The sequence below is a fragment of the Maylandia zebra genome, linkage group LG5, assembly GCF_041146795.1.
Source record: "Maylandia zebra isolate NMK-2024a linkage group LG5, Mzebra_GT3a, whole genome shotgun sequence".
Taxonomy (NCBI): Eukaryota; Metazoa; Chordata; class Actinopteri; order Cichliformes; family Cichlidae; genus Maylandia; species Maylandia zebra.
In genome coordinates, this window is record NC_135171.1 from 5,839,436 (window position 1) to 5,856,803 (window position 17,368).

General features: G+C 44.0%; 1 protein-coding gene and 1 long non-coding RNA gene across 2 annotated transcripts in view; both read left to right on the plus strand.

Moving 5' to 3' along the window:
* The window catches only part of LOC143418559 (uncharacterized), a 78,159-nt gene extending 62,334 nt beyond the window's left edge, over positions 1–15,825 (plus strand). The window contains exon 2 of the long non-coding RNA XR_013098554.1: positions 15,580–15,825. This is a non-coding gene — a long non-coding RNA (uncharacterized LOC143418559). The remainder of the gene's footprint in view (positions 1–15,579) is intronic.
* Positions 119–2,265, plus strand: LOC101472069 (P2Y purinoceptor 1-like). The gene has a single exon (XM_004559809.4). The coding sequence runs from the start codon at positions 187–189 to the stop codon at positions 1,234–1,236; it is 1,050 nt and encodes a 349-aa protein (XP_004559866.2). The 5' UTR covers positions 119–186; the 3' UTR covers positions 1,237–2,265.
* Positions 15,826–17,368: the final 1,543 nt, after the last annotated feature.

Consider the following 17,368-nt stretch of genomic DNA (forward strand, 5'->3'; position numbering starts at 1 on the left):
CATTATGAGTGTGCTACCATAGCTGGAAAAAAGTGGGCGGATACTTTTTTTAAATTGCATATTCACTTGTGGGTTTTGTTTTTTTTTTCCACGATTAGCTTTCAGTGGAGGTCATTGCTCTGAGCGAGCCGATCACTGACTGCTGTGTTTTTGTAGGAGATTTTATATGACAAAGGTTTTACATCAATGCGAGAGATGTCTGTAAACAACACAAAAGGACCTTGTGAGGGAAACCTAATCAATCTAAATTTTACGCACAGCTTTTTGCCGCCCGTCTTTATCACCGTGTTCATTGTCGGGACGGTGTCCAATATCTGTGGACTGAGAAGCGTATGTGTGAGCTGGAAGAAAAACGGAAACATCAACATCTTCATGTTCAATCTCGGGGTGGCGGACCTGCTGTATCTGTTTACCCTGCCGTTCCTCGTCTACTATTACGCGCGTGAGAGTGACTGGCAGTTTGGCCAGCCTTTCTGCAAAGTGACGCGCTTCTGCTTCAACCTCAACCTTTATGGCAGCATCGGCTTCCTTACCTGCATAAGCATCTATAGGTACCTGGGCATTGTGCACCCGATGAAAGTGATGGGGAAAATCACCAGTCGCCACTCTCTGGCCATAAGCGCTCTGGTCTGGGTTTTGGTCATTATTCAAATTACTCCTGATATGTTCTTTGACAAGAATGATGAAAAAAAACCAAACTCGTGTTTTGACACCACCTCAACCAACCTGACCAGATACTACCTGCCATACAGCATCAGCTGGACGGTCACCGGGTTTGTCCTGCCTTTGGTCATCATTTTGGGCTGTTATGGACACATCGTGGTGGTTCTGGGAAAGAACGCCAATGTCAACCCACTGCTGAAGCAGCGATGTTTGAAACTGGTCGTGATTCTGGTCATACTTTTCTCCGTCTGTTTCATTCCCTACCATATATTTCGAAATTTAAATCTCACTACCAGGATTTTGAAACAAGATGGGCTTTGTCACCACCTCTTCGACGACATCTACATTGCACACCAGGTCGGCAGATTCCTGGCTTGTCTAAACAGCGCGATAAACCCGCTGATTTATATAGTAGGAAATGATGATTTCCTGACTAAGTTTCAAGACTTCAGTAATCGGACCAGGATGTCTCTTGCCGGACTCAAAAGCGCAATTATTTACCGCAAACCCATAGAAGCGGACGTGGATTTACCCGCAGACATGTGCACCAGTTTCGACAAGAGGAGTGGATAGGGCGCAGAATCAGTTTACGCGAGTTGCTCGTCTATACATGTCACGCACCGCCAGCACTTCCACAGATCCGTGAACAAAGTACGTGACTGCGACTGATGATTGTGCTTAAGGGAGGACTGGCGAGGGGTAGGTCACTGAGGTGTCAATGCACAGAGAAAGTCAAGTGTCCGGATGGTTCCCTGGATGTTACCGAAAAGACTTAAAGCTGAAGCTCCAGCTCATATACCTCTATTTTTGAACTGTTCCAAGTGTTAAGCATTGTAACAACTTATATATTTTTATTTTCTGCGTATTTAGTAAGCCTCAAATCTTTCTTCTGTACAGTGCAGCAGGAAGTATGCTGTTGACACTTATTTGTGTTATGTGCTACACTGCTTTGGACTGTTAGATGAAGCTTTGATATACTTCACCATGAGTTGTATTTTTCACCTCAACATGTAACCGACTCAGACTCAAACCATAAAAGGGATTTTAACAGCACTTGTTTTAAGAGTCTGGCACAGCCTAATTACTGCCGTTTGTTTAGAGAAAACGGACACAATACAGCAACAGCTATGTATGAAACTGGAGTGGACAGTCTGAAGTAGAAATACCACTAAAACTTTTCAAGTGCTCTCTTATTTCTTCTTCTTTTTTTCTTTAACCTAAATAAAAAAGTAATATCATCAAATGAATCCGCGTGTCACAAAGGTGAAATAATCTAATTATATCTCATACAGATGGGTAGCAAAGGCGATGCACATTATGCGGAACCCTCACGCGGTTCCATTGAAGTATGCGTGTCAAACATGCACCGTGGGAATAAAAGTTGCTGGGTTTCAGTCTGGTCCACTGTGTTGCTTTGCAAAATTTGAAAATCACAGCGAAGAATTAATAACGAATATACTGCCATCTCTGCTATGGGGAAACCACCATTACACAGGAATAAGAATACGGGCAAATATAGGCTACATGGGCTACAGTCAAGTATTTTTACACTGAAAAACGCGAAACTGTCTGGTTATTACATTTGCAAAGGTCTAACTTGTAGACCCCCCCCCCCCCCCCCCCAATTCTACAGACATAATAGCATTATTATTATTTTTATTTCGTTTTTAAAGACGCACTTTAAACACTAGTCCTCTGTTTTTCAAATGGTTGCTTTATTACAATCAGGATTTTGATCATCTTTACAATAAAAGAAAGTGTGACATGGTCTGGTTTTTGTTGGGTCCTTTCCTGGTTATTGTGATTATTGTGAGGTTATTGTATTACAAGTTTTTAGTTTACTTTTCATTGTTATTCTTGAGCTCTAGTTTTGATTTATTATTATGTTTCTAGGATTATTCTAGGACTATTCTAGTCTGGTGTTTTAGAAATATAATAATGGATTCTTTGTGTGTTAGTTGAACGTAGCCTCTCCTGTGCTTTTTCTATGTTTAATTAATTGTGCATGTCTTATCTTTAAATCTAGTTAGCAGGACTGTTTTAAGGTTTGGGGCCCAGATAAGAGAAAAAAAATCCCTTTTGGCCCGACCACTTTACTATTGCAAACCATGCCAGCCCTAAATCTGTAACACTTTGCAGACAAGGATCAATATTCTGTTTAAATAGATATTTTTATTTTATGCATGACTGATGAGATGTGTGCAAGTCATTTTTTACATTTTAATATTTTTATTGATAACATTACATTAAAAATATTTATTTATTCATTTATTTATTGTTTATTTATTTTACAGTGATTGGTACTTTACACAAAATATAACTATAAAATATAAATACAAATATATGTTAACTTTTTGGATGGAAGAGTATTTAAATTCTTATCTATAAAATGGTGAAAGTATTTTTTTTATAAAATTAGGTATTGGAAAACATAACTTAAATAATCCTTTGGGTAATAATTAAACAAAGTATAGCCAAACAAAATAAGTTTAAATGTGATTTTGCAGCAGTCACAGGCAGTGTGCAAAACATATGCAGAGCAATGCACACTTGTCCAAAAATGCACTTTATGTGATGTTATAATGATAATGGATTATTAATTAAATTAATCAAATTAAAACATTAATAGTGCATGGGGAAAAAAGTCCCAAATGACATCCTGCAATTAGACATGTTTTGTTTTTTTTACTTAAAATAACTTACCTCATTCTTCACATATCAGTGGGGCTGGTTCAGTGTCAGGAGTGTGGGTGTGAGGATACAACAGCCTGAGCCAGAGGTTTGATCTGTTTGGCCTTGCAGCAGGTAGCAGATAAGTGATTTAGTACATTTAGTACAATTACGTGTTGGCTAAAATAACTCAAACACGTTATTTTTTGTTAGAAATTAAATATATTAGCTAATTAAGTCAAACAGTGTCTGTGGACTTTATTTGTTTCATTCCCCCCTGTCTCTTTTCTTTCTTTAAATACAGACTTCAATTTTAACTGAGCCATCCTAACGTCTTACTGCTCGGCATCGGGTAGGAGCAAGTGCACCTGGACCAAGCCAAACTGAAATAAAGAGGGTGGAGGCGAGGTCAGAGGCTGTTGATACAACAGAGCATGTTGTATCAACTAAATGGCAATGCTGAGCGCTTCTACAAACACTGGTGAAAAAACAGGTCGCTCAAAGGAGCCAGCATTAAACTTCAAAAAGTGACCCAAGTCTTCACTGTCTAAAAGCAATGTTTAATTAACAAACTGGACATTTGCTGATACTGGACCTGTCCTGGGTTTGTGCTCTTCAGAGTACGCACTTGGAGCACATGAGGTTGCCTGTTTGCAGTAAGCTCGCTTTCAGTCTTTGCTGGATTGTACTATTTGTACACTAACCACAATTGGTAACCCTGGATCTCCTGTTTGCAGTGCAGCTTTGCCTATTCATCTGTTTTGGCCAACGCTGTAGGAATGGTATTGAAGATGGTTGCCATAAACATTGAGGCTACAGATCCATTGTAGCTTCTTTCTTTAGGAAAAATATCTGTATCAATAAATTATTACTAACCTAATGCCAAATGGGATAGTAATTTAAAGTGAGTGAGGATATTGTCTGTATTTTCAGTTTTGATAATCACAGTGGTGATACACACCATCTCTGACTGGAGTTTTAGGTTTTGTCAGTCAGCTAGGACAAAGACAGCCTGGCTCTGCCGAGGATCTCTGAGAACGTGAAACGTATTATAAAAGAGCTCTTTCAAACATTATCAGATCATGCTGGACTCCATGTGTCAGGTTGAAGTCCATGAATCTTGAGTCATCTTGAGTGCTGTTGTCATCAAAGCATTAGAAGGAAATTGAGATGGGTTACAGGTACACTCTTTAGGCATACTATTTTTAAGCCATTTTAAAAAATAGTTTATTTATCGCACTGAGAAGGTCCAAGTTGGAGAAAGGGCCCAGCCAGGAACCTGTTTGCTGTGAGGTGACAGCACTAACCACTGCAACACCCTGACATTTTTAACATGTTCAGCTAAGAGTGTTCAAATTTGTATAATTTGGCAGGAAAGTTTGTATTAAACATAAATTACATTTATCCAGTGGTCTCAATGTATTTTTGATGTCCTTCAGTAAATACCTGTTTCTTTAATGCCTTTCACAAAAGCACCATACATTTCTTTCCAGATGTGGAGCAACTTGGCAGTAAGCCCAGCTGCTAGTTATGTCATGTGCACATTTTCAGGAAAGGGTGTGCTTACAGTGGGGCAAAAAAGTATTTAGTCAGCCACCGATTGTGCAAGTTCCCCCACCTAAAATGATGACAGAGGTCAGTAATTTGCACCAGAGGTACACTTCAACTGTGAGAGACAGAATGTGAAAAAAAAAAAAATCCATGAATCCACATGTTAGGATTTGTAAAGAATTTATTCGTAAATCAGGGTGGAAAATAAGTATTTGGTCAATAACAAAAATACAACTCAATACTTTGTAACATAACCTTTGTTGGCAATAACAGAGGTCAAACGTTTACTATAGGTCTTTACCAGGTTTGCACACACAGTAGCTGGTATTTTGGCCCATTCCTCATTTTGGATCATTGTCATGTTGGAAGACCCAGCCTCGTTTCATCTTCAAAGTTCTCACTGATGGAAGGAGGTTTTGGCTCAAAATCTCACGATACATGGCCCCATTCATTCTGTCCTTAACACGGATCAGTCGTCCTGTCCCCTTGGCAGAAAAACAGCCCCATAGCATGATGTTTCCACCCCCATGCTTCACAGTAGGTATGGTGTTCTTGGGATGCAACTCAGTATTCTTCTTCCTCCAAACACGACGAGTTGAGTTTATACCAAAAAGTTCTACTTTGGTTTCATCTGACCACATGACATTCTCCCAATCCTCTGCTGTATCATCCATGTGCTCTCTGGCAAACTTCAGACGGGCCTGGACGTGCACTGGCTTCAGCAGCGGAACACGTCTGGCACTGCGGGATTTGATTCCCTGCCGTTGTAGTGTGTTACTGATGGTGACCTTTGTTACTTTGGTCCCAGCTCTCTGCTGGTCATTCACCAGGTCCCCCCGTGTGGTTCTGGGATCTTTGCTCACCGTTCTCATGATCATTTTGACCCCACGGGATGAGATCTTGCGTGGAGCCCCAGATCGAGGGAGATTATCAGTGGTCTTGTATGTCTTCCATTTTCTGATGATTGCTCCCACAGTTGATTTTTTCACACCAAGCTGCTTGCCTATTGTAGATTCACTCTTCCCAGTCTGGTGCAGGTCTACAATACTTTTCCTGGTGTCCTTCGAAAGCTCTTTGGTCTTGGCCATGGCGGAGTTTGGAGTCTGACTGTTTGAGGCTGTGGACAGGTGTCTTTTATACAGATGATGAGTTCAAACAGGTGCCATTCATACAGGTAACGAGTGGGGGACAGAAAAGCTTCTTACAGAAGACGTTTCAGGTCTGTGAGAGCCAGAGATTTTCCTTGTTTGAGGTGACCAAATACTTATTTTCCACCCTGATTTACGAATAAATTCTTTACAAATCCTACCATGTGAATTCATGGATTTTTTTTTCACATTCTGTCTCTCACAGTTGAAGTGTACCTCTGGTGCAAATTACTGACCTCTGTCATCATTTTAAGTGGGGGAACTTGCACAATCGGTGGCTGACTAAATACTTTTTTGCCCCACTGTATGTAGCCTATAACAGCTCGGTCACGTAATTTCATAGTAACAGCACATTCCTTGCCTGTATAACATTTGCATGGTTTTCAATGCAAAAGCTCAGTAGAATAAAAAACACACATTTATAGCTTATCGTAAGAGAGTCTAAGGAACAAAAAGAAAAACAAAACAAAAGAAAAACAAGTTGCGAAGAAATGAATTAACAAGGTCTGACAGTAAGCATTACATCTGCTGATGTCATCTATTGTTAAGTATTCTCTGGAACTGCGACGTTAATGGGGTCTAACTTCCTATCTTAAGCAGCACAATAACATAGGAAGTTAAGGGCAAGGAACATGGGTCTGGCTTTCGTATAAGAATTTCACTAAATGACTTATCAGATCTGTGACCCATACTCGCATAGCAGCCAGTATGTACATACCAGGCTTGTTAGACTAACCACTTGAGCTTTGGCTGCTATCACACCAGGACTGTTTTATAAACAGGAACATAACACAATGAGGATTTATATTTTCCCAGTATAACATTTTCCTGGTGGACTGAAGTGTACACAGAAGACACAAGTGCCTTGAGATATTTGACTAAAGTTGAAACAAGAATTGTGAACTGCTTCTTGATTCTGCAAAAACAACATGCACAACTTCCTTTCCCACCAGAATATTTTGTAAAACACATCTCTGTAGGAAGTAATATATTGTCTGCTTTATGGCAATAAATCGCTGTAGTATGGAGGATCTTTTTCCTTTGAGGTTACAAATCATCATGATTCTCCCATCTCAAGCATATATTTGAATGGATCTCCCCACTCTGAATCTGAAACTGAATATTATGATGTGGAAAGAAACCAAGAGACAAAAATTCCTCTTTCTGAATGTGTACTTTATGTTCTTTTGGTGTTTGATAAGGATCCAAACAAACGAATGTTATTACAACAGATAAATATTACCATCTGGCAGATTTTTCCTGGGACATCATTTCTAATTCTGTAAGCAGAGTCTGGTAACAAAAACAGAAACCAGCCTGATGGGTGTGTAGGAGAAGTTAGAGGTAGCAACAACATGATACAGCTGCAGCCAGAGACCACATGCCACAGGAACACGTTCAGTGAGAGACTACGATTACCATAAAGCACCACTGAACGACACAGGAAATCATTCCTCCCTGTGGCCATCTCCCTGTACAACTCCTCCATCTAATGCACTGTAAACACGGCAATAGCTACATCTTTTTGCACACGCTCCTTTCTACTTGGTAATGTTGCTGTCTATTTTTCTTGATATTTATTTATAATTATATCTGTCAACCCTGGATATTTATTATTTGGTAATTTGTTTTTGTTTTTGTTTCTCTTTTTCTTAATGTTACTGTACTGAAGCAATTGTAACCCACATAATTTCCCTAGGGATTAATAAAGTATTCTTATTCTGATAGCAAATAAATTTGTCATGCAAATATTTTGGAAAATTAGAAATGGTCCACTTGTGACCTCGTTATATTGCTGCTTCACATTTTTGGTATCTTTTTGGAACTTAAAATTCTTCCAGATTCAGACTATTTGTCATTTCTAAAAAGAAATCAGCTCAGATGGGTTCAACCCTTGCGATCCAGATTTGGATAAGGGTGTAAGAAAATGTATGGTTATGTATAAAGCATACTGTCAGGGTTCCTGGGTCGGTGACCCAGTGTTTTCAGTTCACACTCACTGTTTATCTACTGCCTGTTCCACTTCCTGTTTTATTGTGTTAGCCTTGGTCTGTGTGTATTATGTTCAATCCTCTTCCCATTATCATTAGTTCATTATGTTCAGCTGTGTACTCACCGGTCCCTCATTATCATCATTATCACCAGTCTGTGTATTTAAGCCCTCTGTTCTACTTCTCAGTGTCGGGTCATTGATGATGTTGTTTCTGTCGTGTGTTCCGTCCAGTCAGTCAGTTAGCCAGCCAGTCTACCAGTCCGCTAAGTCCAGCCAGCCAGCCATCCATCCTATCATCTGTTGTCTACATATTCAATAAACCTCGTTCTGCACCACGAGTCCTGCATGTGGGTCATCCCTTCCTCGCCTCCGCACACGAGCCCTGACAGAATGACCCGACCCGTGCCAAGAAGACACGCTTTTGACCCAGCGGACTCGGACCTCTACGAGCGGCAGGAGGTAGCGCTCTCCTTGTGGGCTGAAAAACTCAAGGAGAGACAGCGGCTCTTCGCGGAGCGAGAGCACGTCTTCGAGGGCACTCGCTTGGCTCTGGGCGGGCCTCGGAGACGCCGCGTTCCCCCACCTGCTGCCTCACCTGCACCGGAGCATCTGCCGCGGAGAGTGGACGTTTCACGCCGCGCTTCGGCCGCTCCCTCTCTCGCCACTCCGCTCCACGCTCACACATCACCTGCCTCATTCACACACAGCGGCTCCGTCTTCCACCTCGGCTCAACAGAGGCTCCCGTGCCAGAGGCTCGGACGTGTACCCCACCCGCTTCCTCCTCCCGGAGAAATCGGCGCACACGCCGCCATAAAACAGACCACTTTCAGCCACTCCCGATGGTGAGCTCCAGTGACTGTTTTTCGCACTCACCATCTGATTATTCACTCAAAACGCACAATAACCCCATCTCTGATTCGTGGGATGTTTCCCTCCTGGAAGATTCTGTGGACTGGGAAGATTTGTTCTGCTCTGCTCTCCCAAAGACTGTAAATAGTGGTGGCAGGAAAACCAGAACAATCCCCAATAAACCTGCTAACATCACACACCCAGTCATTATCTCCACTCCCGTCAGTCAGTCTACCCCCACGCCAGTGCCAGCTCCCAGGAGGAGGGCAGCTGCGACCCAGTCTACCGCCACACCCGCTTCGGTTTCTCGAGTGGGGGTGACTGGTGTCCAGCCACCTGTCCCAGCACCTAGGCTGAGGACGGCCAGGATCCAGCCTGACCCCCCTAGAGACTCAGCTGAGGCTCTCCAGCCAGTGCCCTCACGCTCTGGAGGCACGGAAGAGCTAATCAGTCCACCACTTCATCCACCTCCTGACCCAGCCTTTCACGCACTAGCTTTATCCCTGGTTAGGCTGGCTGAAGTGTCCCCTGCTCAGGCACCGGCCTTACTAGCTCAGGCTGTAGCTTTATCTCCCTCATTAGCTCAGTCTGTAGCCCAGCCATTAGCCACACCAACCTCAGCTCCGTCGTCAGCCTCACCTGCTGTTCAGCTTCCAGCCCCGTCAGTTCACTCACCTGCTCTCCAGTCCGCTCCTGTCCAGTCACCCGTAGCTCAGTCTCCTGTCCAGTCACCCGTAGCTCAGTCTCCTCCTGTCCAGTCACCTGTAGCTCAGTCGCCTCCTGTCCAGTCACCAGTAGCCCAGTCGCCTCCTGTCCAGTCACCAGTAGCCCAGTCGCCCGTCCACCAACCTGTTCAGTACCCAGAGCCTGCTGTGAGCTACCCTGCTGCCCAGCCAGGGGTTTCCGCACCCGCTGGCCCGGCCGCTCCTCAGCCAGGGGTTTCCGCACCCGCTGGCCTGGCCGCTCCTCAGCCAGGGGTTTCCGCACCCGCTGGCCCGGCCGCTCCTCAGCCAGGGGTTTCCGCACCCGCTGGCCCTGTCCTGTGTGTGCCAGGGGCTCCAGTGCCCACTGGTTCTGAGACCGTTTCCGCTGGAGGGCCCGAGGAGCCCGTCCGGCAACCTTCCTCGTCAGCTGGGGGTTCAGGAGAACCGCACCAGCCTCATGCCTCGTCAGCTGGAGGGCCCGAGGAGCCCGTCCGGCAACCTTCCTCGTCAGCTGGGGGTTCAGGAGAACCGCACCAGCCTCATGCCTCGTCGGCTGGAGGGCCCGAGGAGCCCGTCCGGCAACCTTCTTCATCAACTGGGGGTTCAGGGGAACCGCACCAGCCTCATGCCTCGCTGTCACCTAGCTCTGCTTCTGCCTCGCCTGGCCCGGCCTCGGACCCTGCCTCTGCCTCGTCTGGCCCGGCCTCGGAGCCTTCGTCCTCGTCTGGCCCGGCCTCGGAGCCTTCGTCCTCGTCTGGCCCGGCCTCGACTTTGGCTTTTATTTCGCCTGCTGCAGCTCCGGCCTGTGCTTCGCCTGATCCTGCCTCGTCTGGTCCTGTGCCCACCGGGCCATGGCCAGCACGCCTAAAACTGGAGAGCCGCCGCTGCCTTCCGCGCCGCCGTTGCCTTCCGCACGGCCGGCCTCCGGACCGCCTTCGCCTGGGTGGCCGCCGTTGCCTTCCGCACTGCCGGCCTCCCGAACTGTGTCCACGTCACCGCCGTTGCCTTCCGCACGGCCGGCCTCCGGACCGCCTTCGCCTTCGCCTGACTGGCCACCGTTGCCTTCCGCACTGCCGGCCTCCCGAACTGTGTCCACGTCACCGCCGTTGCCTTCCGCACGGTCGGTCCACCGGAACAGTCTCGCCTCGGGCCACGTGGCCGCCCACCCGAACTGTCTCTGTGTGGCCTCCGTCCCTCCGTCCTGGGCCCCCTCCGCCCTGTTCTGGTTCTTTTTCGTTTGGCCGTCGGGTGCCAGCCTTTGAAGGAGGGGGTCCTGTCAGGGTTCCTGGGTCGGTGACCCAGTGTTTTCAGTTCACACTCACTGTTTATCTACTGCCTGTTCCACTTCCTGTTTTATTGTGTTAGCCTTGGTCTGTGTGTATTATGTTCAATCCTCTTCCCATTATCATTAGTTCATTATGTTCAGCTGTGTACTCACCGGTCCCTCATTATCATCATTATCACCAGTCTGTGTATTTAAGCCCTCTGTTCTACCCATTCAGTGTCGGGTCATTGATGATGTTGTTTCTGTCGTGTGTTCCGTCCAGTCAGTCAGTTAGCCAGCCAGTCTACCAGTCCGCTAAGTCCAGCCAGCCAGCCATCCATCCTATCATCTGTTGTCTACATATTCAATAAACCTCGTTCTGCACCACGAGTCCTGCATGTGGGTCATCCCTTCCTCACCTTCGCACACGAGCCCTGACACATACTCAATACATTTGAATATGAATTTGTTTGATGTACACTTAAAACAGTAAAGACGACACATTGATGAGCTTGTATTAGTGTTAATCATCTCTACTTCTAACTTTCACATATGGTCTGTTTAACAGAAAGTTAAATAGACCAAAGTGAAGTCCTGACTCTTTGTGAGAGAGGGCAGCTGGTTCTGCTATGATCTAGTCTGACTTTTTAGTTAGATTACGTAAATGAATAAATTCACTGTAATTGTATAGCTAATGAGCTAATAATCAAATCAGGATATGTGGGGCATGGTTTTGTATAATATCATTAACTGTTGCTGTCTCTGTGGTAACAAGCAACTGCCATCAGATTAAATTTTAATGAATTATTGTGAATTTTTTATTCTTGTATGTTTAACAAGTTTAAAATGTCTTCGTTTTTTTTTTAATCATTACTTCTTGTTATATTATATTCAGTTATAAATATAATAAAAATTTAATTTATTGTCATTATAGTCTCTGTGAATTCATTTTTATTAGTAGTAGTACAGTTTTTAATTTCACCTCCTCACTACGTACGACTCTGGATACTGTAGCTCCTGTGAAAACTAAGGTCTCTAATCAGAAGTACCTGACTCCGTGGTATAATTCTCAAACACGTAGCCTAAAGCAGATGACTCGTAATCTGGAGAGGAAATGGCGTGTCACAAATTTAGAGGATCATCATTTAGCCTGGAGAAATAGTTTGCTGCTTTATAAGAAAGCCCTCCGCAAAGCCAGAACATCTTACTATTCATCACTGGTTGAAGAAAATAAGAACAACCCCAGGTTTCTCTTCAGCACTGTAGCCAGGCTGACAAACAGTCAGAGCTCTTTTGAGCCAACCATCCCTTTAACGTTAACTAGTAATGACTTCATGAACTTCTTCACAAATAAAATTTTTATCATTAGAGGAAAAATTACCAGTAATCATCCCACAGATGTAATATTATCTACAGCTACTCTTAGTACCATTGATGTTAAGTTAGACTCTTTTTCTCCGATTGATCTTTCTGAGTTAACTTCAATAATTACTTCCTCCAAACCATCAACGTGTCTTTTAGACCCCATTCCTACAAAACTGCTCAAAGAAGTCCTGCCATTAATTAATGCTTCGATCTTAAATATGATCAACCTGTCTCTAATAATCAGCTATGTACCACAGGCCTTCAAGCTGGCTGTAGTTAAACCTTTACTCAAAAAGCATCTCTAGACCCAGCAGTCTTAGCTAATTATAGGCCAATCTCCAACCTTCCTTTCATATCAAGCATCCTTGAAAGAGTAGTTGTCAAACAGCTAACAGATCATCTGCAGAGGAATGGCTTATTTGAAGAGTTTCAGTCAGGTTTCAGAGCTCATCACAGCACAGAAACAGCTTTAGTGAAGGTTACAAATGATCTTCTTATGGGCTCTGACAGTGGACTCATCTCTGTGCTTGTCCTGCTAGACCTTAGTGCAGCGTTCGATACTGTCGACCATAATATCCTATTAGAGCGATTAGAACATGCTGTAGGTATTACAGGTACTGTGCTACAGTGGTTTGCATCATATCTATCTAATAGACTCCAATTTGTGCATGTAAATGGAGAGTCCTCTTCACACACTGAGGTTAATTATGGAGTTCCACAGGGTTCAGTGCTAGGACCAATTCTGTTTACATTATACATGCTTCCCTTAGGCAGCATCATTAGAAGACATAGCATCCATTTTCACTGCTATGCTGATGACACCCAGCTCTATCTGTCCATGAAGCCAGATAACACACACCAATTAGTTAAACTGCAGGAATGTCTTAAAGACATAAAGACCTGGATGGCCGCTAACTTTCTGCTTCTTAATTCAGATAAAACTGAGATTATTGTACTCGGCCCTGAAAATCTTAGAAATATGGTATCTAACCAGATTCCTACTCTGGATGGCATTACCTTGGCCTCCAGTAACACTGTGAGGAACCTTGGAGTCATTTTTGACCAGTCAAGTCAAGTCAAGTCAAGTTTATTTATAGAGCACATTTAAAAACAACCAAGGCTGACCAAAGTGCTGTACAGTAAATACAGATAAAAATACAATAGAACACAATTTCGTAAAACACCTCGCTGATCAAATAAAAAATAAATAAACAAATAAATTTAACCTTTCTAAAAGCCAATGAAAAGAGGTGAGTTTTAAGAGCAGTTTTAAAAGTTTCTAGGCTTTTGGAGAATCTGACGTAAGGAGGTAAACTGTTCCACAGTCTGGGTGCAGCCACAGCAAACGCCCTCTCTCCCTTTGTCTTTAATTTATACCTGGGAACATCTAAAAGCATCAGATCGGCTGACCTCAAAGATCTCCTGGGGCGATAAGTACTAAGGAGTTCTGACAGGTAAGAAGGTGCAGTGCCATTTAAAACCTTAAAAGCCAGCAGTAAGATTTTAAAATCAATCCTAAAAGCAACTGGGAGCCAGTGGAGAGAGCAGAGAACCGGAGTGATGTGGTCTCTTTTTTTTGAACCGGTCAACAGGCGAGCGGCAGCGTTCTGCACCAGTTGAAGGCGATGTAGACAGGAACGATCTAGGCCAGCATAGAGGGAATTACAGTAGTCCAGCCGTGAAGTAATAAAAGCATGGACCACTCTTTCTAGATCGTTCCTGCAAAGGTAAGACTTGACTTTGGCTAAAATCCGTAAATGATAAAAAGATCCAGAGCTGATTTGTTTATCAAGTTTAAAAGCATTGTCAAAAATAACTCCAAGACTCTTAATGGAAGAAGTGCAATCGGAGGTTAGGGGTCCCAAAAAGTCAAGAGAGAAGTTGGGATCTTTAGGAAGCCCAAACACAATGACTTCAGTTTTGCTTTCATTAAGGTGTAAGAAGTTAAGAGTCATCCAAGTCTTAATGTCAGACAAGCAGGAGAGTAGCGGCTGCAAAGAAACATTGCAGTTCAACCTCAGAGGGAGGTAGATCTGAATATCATCGGCAAAGATGTGGAAGGACACATTATGTTTACGGAGCACATCGCCCAGAGGGAGCAAGTACAGAATAAACAACAGGGGGCCTAGTATGGACCCCTGAGGTACGCCACAGGTTAAAGGAGCTCTGGGAGATGACAGTTCACCAAGGTGAACAGAAAAACTCCTATTATTCAAATAGGACTGGAAAAACTTTAAGACGGTGCCCTTTAAACCGACACAATGTTGAAGGCGGGCTAGCAGTATGTTGTGATCTACAGTGTCGAAGGCTGCTGTCAGGTCCAAGGTTACTAAGACAGCAGTACAAGAGTCAACAGTTAAAAGCAAATCATTAAAAACTCTCAGTAGGGCGGTTTCTGTGCTATGCCGAGCTCTAAAACCAGACTGGAACTTCTCATAGAGATTGTTGTTGTCAAGAAATAGCTGGAGCTGCGTGAGGGCGGCTCGTTCCAGTACTTTGGACAGAAAAGGGAGGTTGGAAATGGGCCTATAGTTAGAGAGTAGGGATGGATCTAGATTAGGCTTTTTAAGGAGAGGTTGAACAACAGCGTGCTTGAAGGGTCACCAGGACATGTCCTTCAACGCACATATTAAACAAATATGTAAGACTGCGTTCTTCCATTTGCGCAACATCTCTAAAATTAGAAATATCCTGTCTCAGAGTGACGCTGAAAAACTAGTTCATGCATTTATTACTTCCAGGCTGGACGACTGTAATTCATTATTATCAGGATGTCCAAAAAACTCACTGAAAAGCCTTCAGCTAATCCAAAATGCTGCAGCAAGAGTCCTGACAGAGACTAGAATGAGAGAGCATATTTCTCCTGTTTTGGCTTCCCTTCATTGGCTTCCTGTTAAATCCAGAATTGAATTCAAAATCCTGCTCCTCACATACAAGGTCTTAAATAATCAGGCCCCATCTGATCTTAATGACCTTGTAGTACCATATCACCCTATTAGAGCACTTCGCTCTCGCTCTGCAGGCCTACTTGTTGTTCCTAGAGTATTTAAAAGTAGAATGGGAGGGAGAGCCTTCAGTTTTCAGGCCCCTCTTCTGTGGAACCAGCTTCCAGTTTGGATTCAGGAGACAGACACTATCTCTACTTTTAAGATCAGGCTTCAAATTTTCCTTTTTGCTAAAGCATATAGTTAGGGCTGGACCAGGTGACCCTGAATCCTCCCTTAGTTATGCTGCAATAGACATAGGCTGCCAGGGGATTCCCATGATGCATTGAGTTTTTCCTTTCCAGTCACCTTTCTCACTCACTATGTATTAATAGACCTCTCTGCATTGAATCATATCTGTTATTAACCTCTGTCTCTCTTCCACAGCATGTCTTTATCCTGTCTTCCTTCTCTCACCCCAACCGGTCGCAGCAGATGGCCCCGCCCCTCCCTGAGCCTGGTTCTGCCAGAGGTTTCTTCCTGTTAAAAGGGAGTTTTTCCTTCCCACTGTCGCCAAAGTGCTGCTCATAGGGGGTCATATGATTGTTGGGTTTTTCTCTGTATCTATGAAGCGCCTTGAGGCGACTTTTGTTGTGATTTGGCGCTATATAAATAAAATTGAATTGAATTGAATTCTGATCAAAAATCATATTTTGCATGGTTGAATCTTAACAAGGTTCCAAGTCGAGCTTCAACATGCAAAAAGAAGAAATAGGAGTGAGACAAAACATTGTTTGAGCATGCAATTTACTGGAAACAAAGCTTTTCGGAAGGATGGCACAGTTGCCTAGGGATGGGTATCGTTTAGGTTTTATCCGATACCGGTGCCAAACCAGTACTTTTGAAACGGTGCCGGTGCTTAAACGGTGCTCAAACCGGTGCTTAAAGAATGGAGAACACAAACTTTGTCCAAAAACCTCTCATGTTCAGCTGTTTTTTTGTAAAAAGATAACAATGTTAGCCTTTTCTGCAGCTATGGGGCATATATGGTATCACTCTTGGCTGGAAGCAGTGCTTAAACAATGGAAAAAACATAAACTTTGTCCAAAAACCTCTCATGTTTAACTGTTTTCCACTTTTTCTTTGGTCATTTTAGCCTTTTTGGTCAGGGTGAAGGGAGCATCTGCCATCAAACAAGAAGACAGCTGCATGTAGCTAGGATGATGTTTGCTAGTTCACCTTACGTGCATTAATGTAATAACGTGGTTAGCCTACTCAACGTAAATTACACACGAACAACATTAAGCTACTCACTCAGAGAAGAACGGCTGCTGCTGCATCATCATCCGTCATCATTTCTGCTACACTGGCAGGGCTAGGGGCCAGGACTCTCCTCTTCGGGTTTTTGGGGGATGTTGCTAACTCCGGGTCCGATAACAGGCAACCCACCCGCAGTAGATGTGCTCGGTGTGAGGTCTCGCAGCAAGCTATCAAATACGGCGCATTTCTCGGCTTTAAAAAAAACGCTATGTGTCGCCAGGTGTTTCATCGGATTTGAGGAGTTACCTCCTTTGACAGTATCACAGTATCAGCTTAAAGCACTTGTTGCAGGCTGCTGAGTTTGCATCTTTTGCTGTGAAGTACAGCCAGACTTTGACCGCTTTGCCTTGGGCATTTTTAATCTGTAGCTCTGCTCTAAAAGAACGTACGTACCTGGACCCGCCTACTATCCTCGGAAACGTAAAATGATTGGCTAGAATCTAAAGTGTATCACAGCTCAGGAAAAAAAGCACCGAAATAAAGCACCGAAATAAAGCACCGAAATGTGCGCTGCTTTTCGGTCTGGTTACTACCGTTTATGTCAGAACCGGTGCCATGATGGCACCGGACACCGGTACCCATCCCTACAGTTGCCCCTCCGTTGATCCTCCTTGGGCTCTCGCGCTCTGGGGGGCCTCTGGATGTCTGGGGCCTGGATCTCCTCCATACCTGCTTCATGCCCTGGGGGACGGGACTATGGCTCCCCACACCCTCTAGCAGATCGTTACATTGAGAAACCTTTTGAATACAAGTGCGCATGTCCACACAGGTGTGCACACAGGTGTACACACGAGTGCTCACAAAAGATTTTAATAAAGATTTAGATTTTTATAGATCTGTGCTCTAAACTTTTTAGGATACATTTTTGAGAGATGCATCTTCTCTCAGACAGCACAGGTACATATGGGAAAGCTTT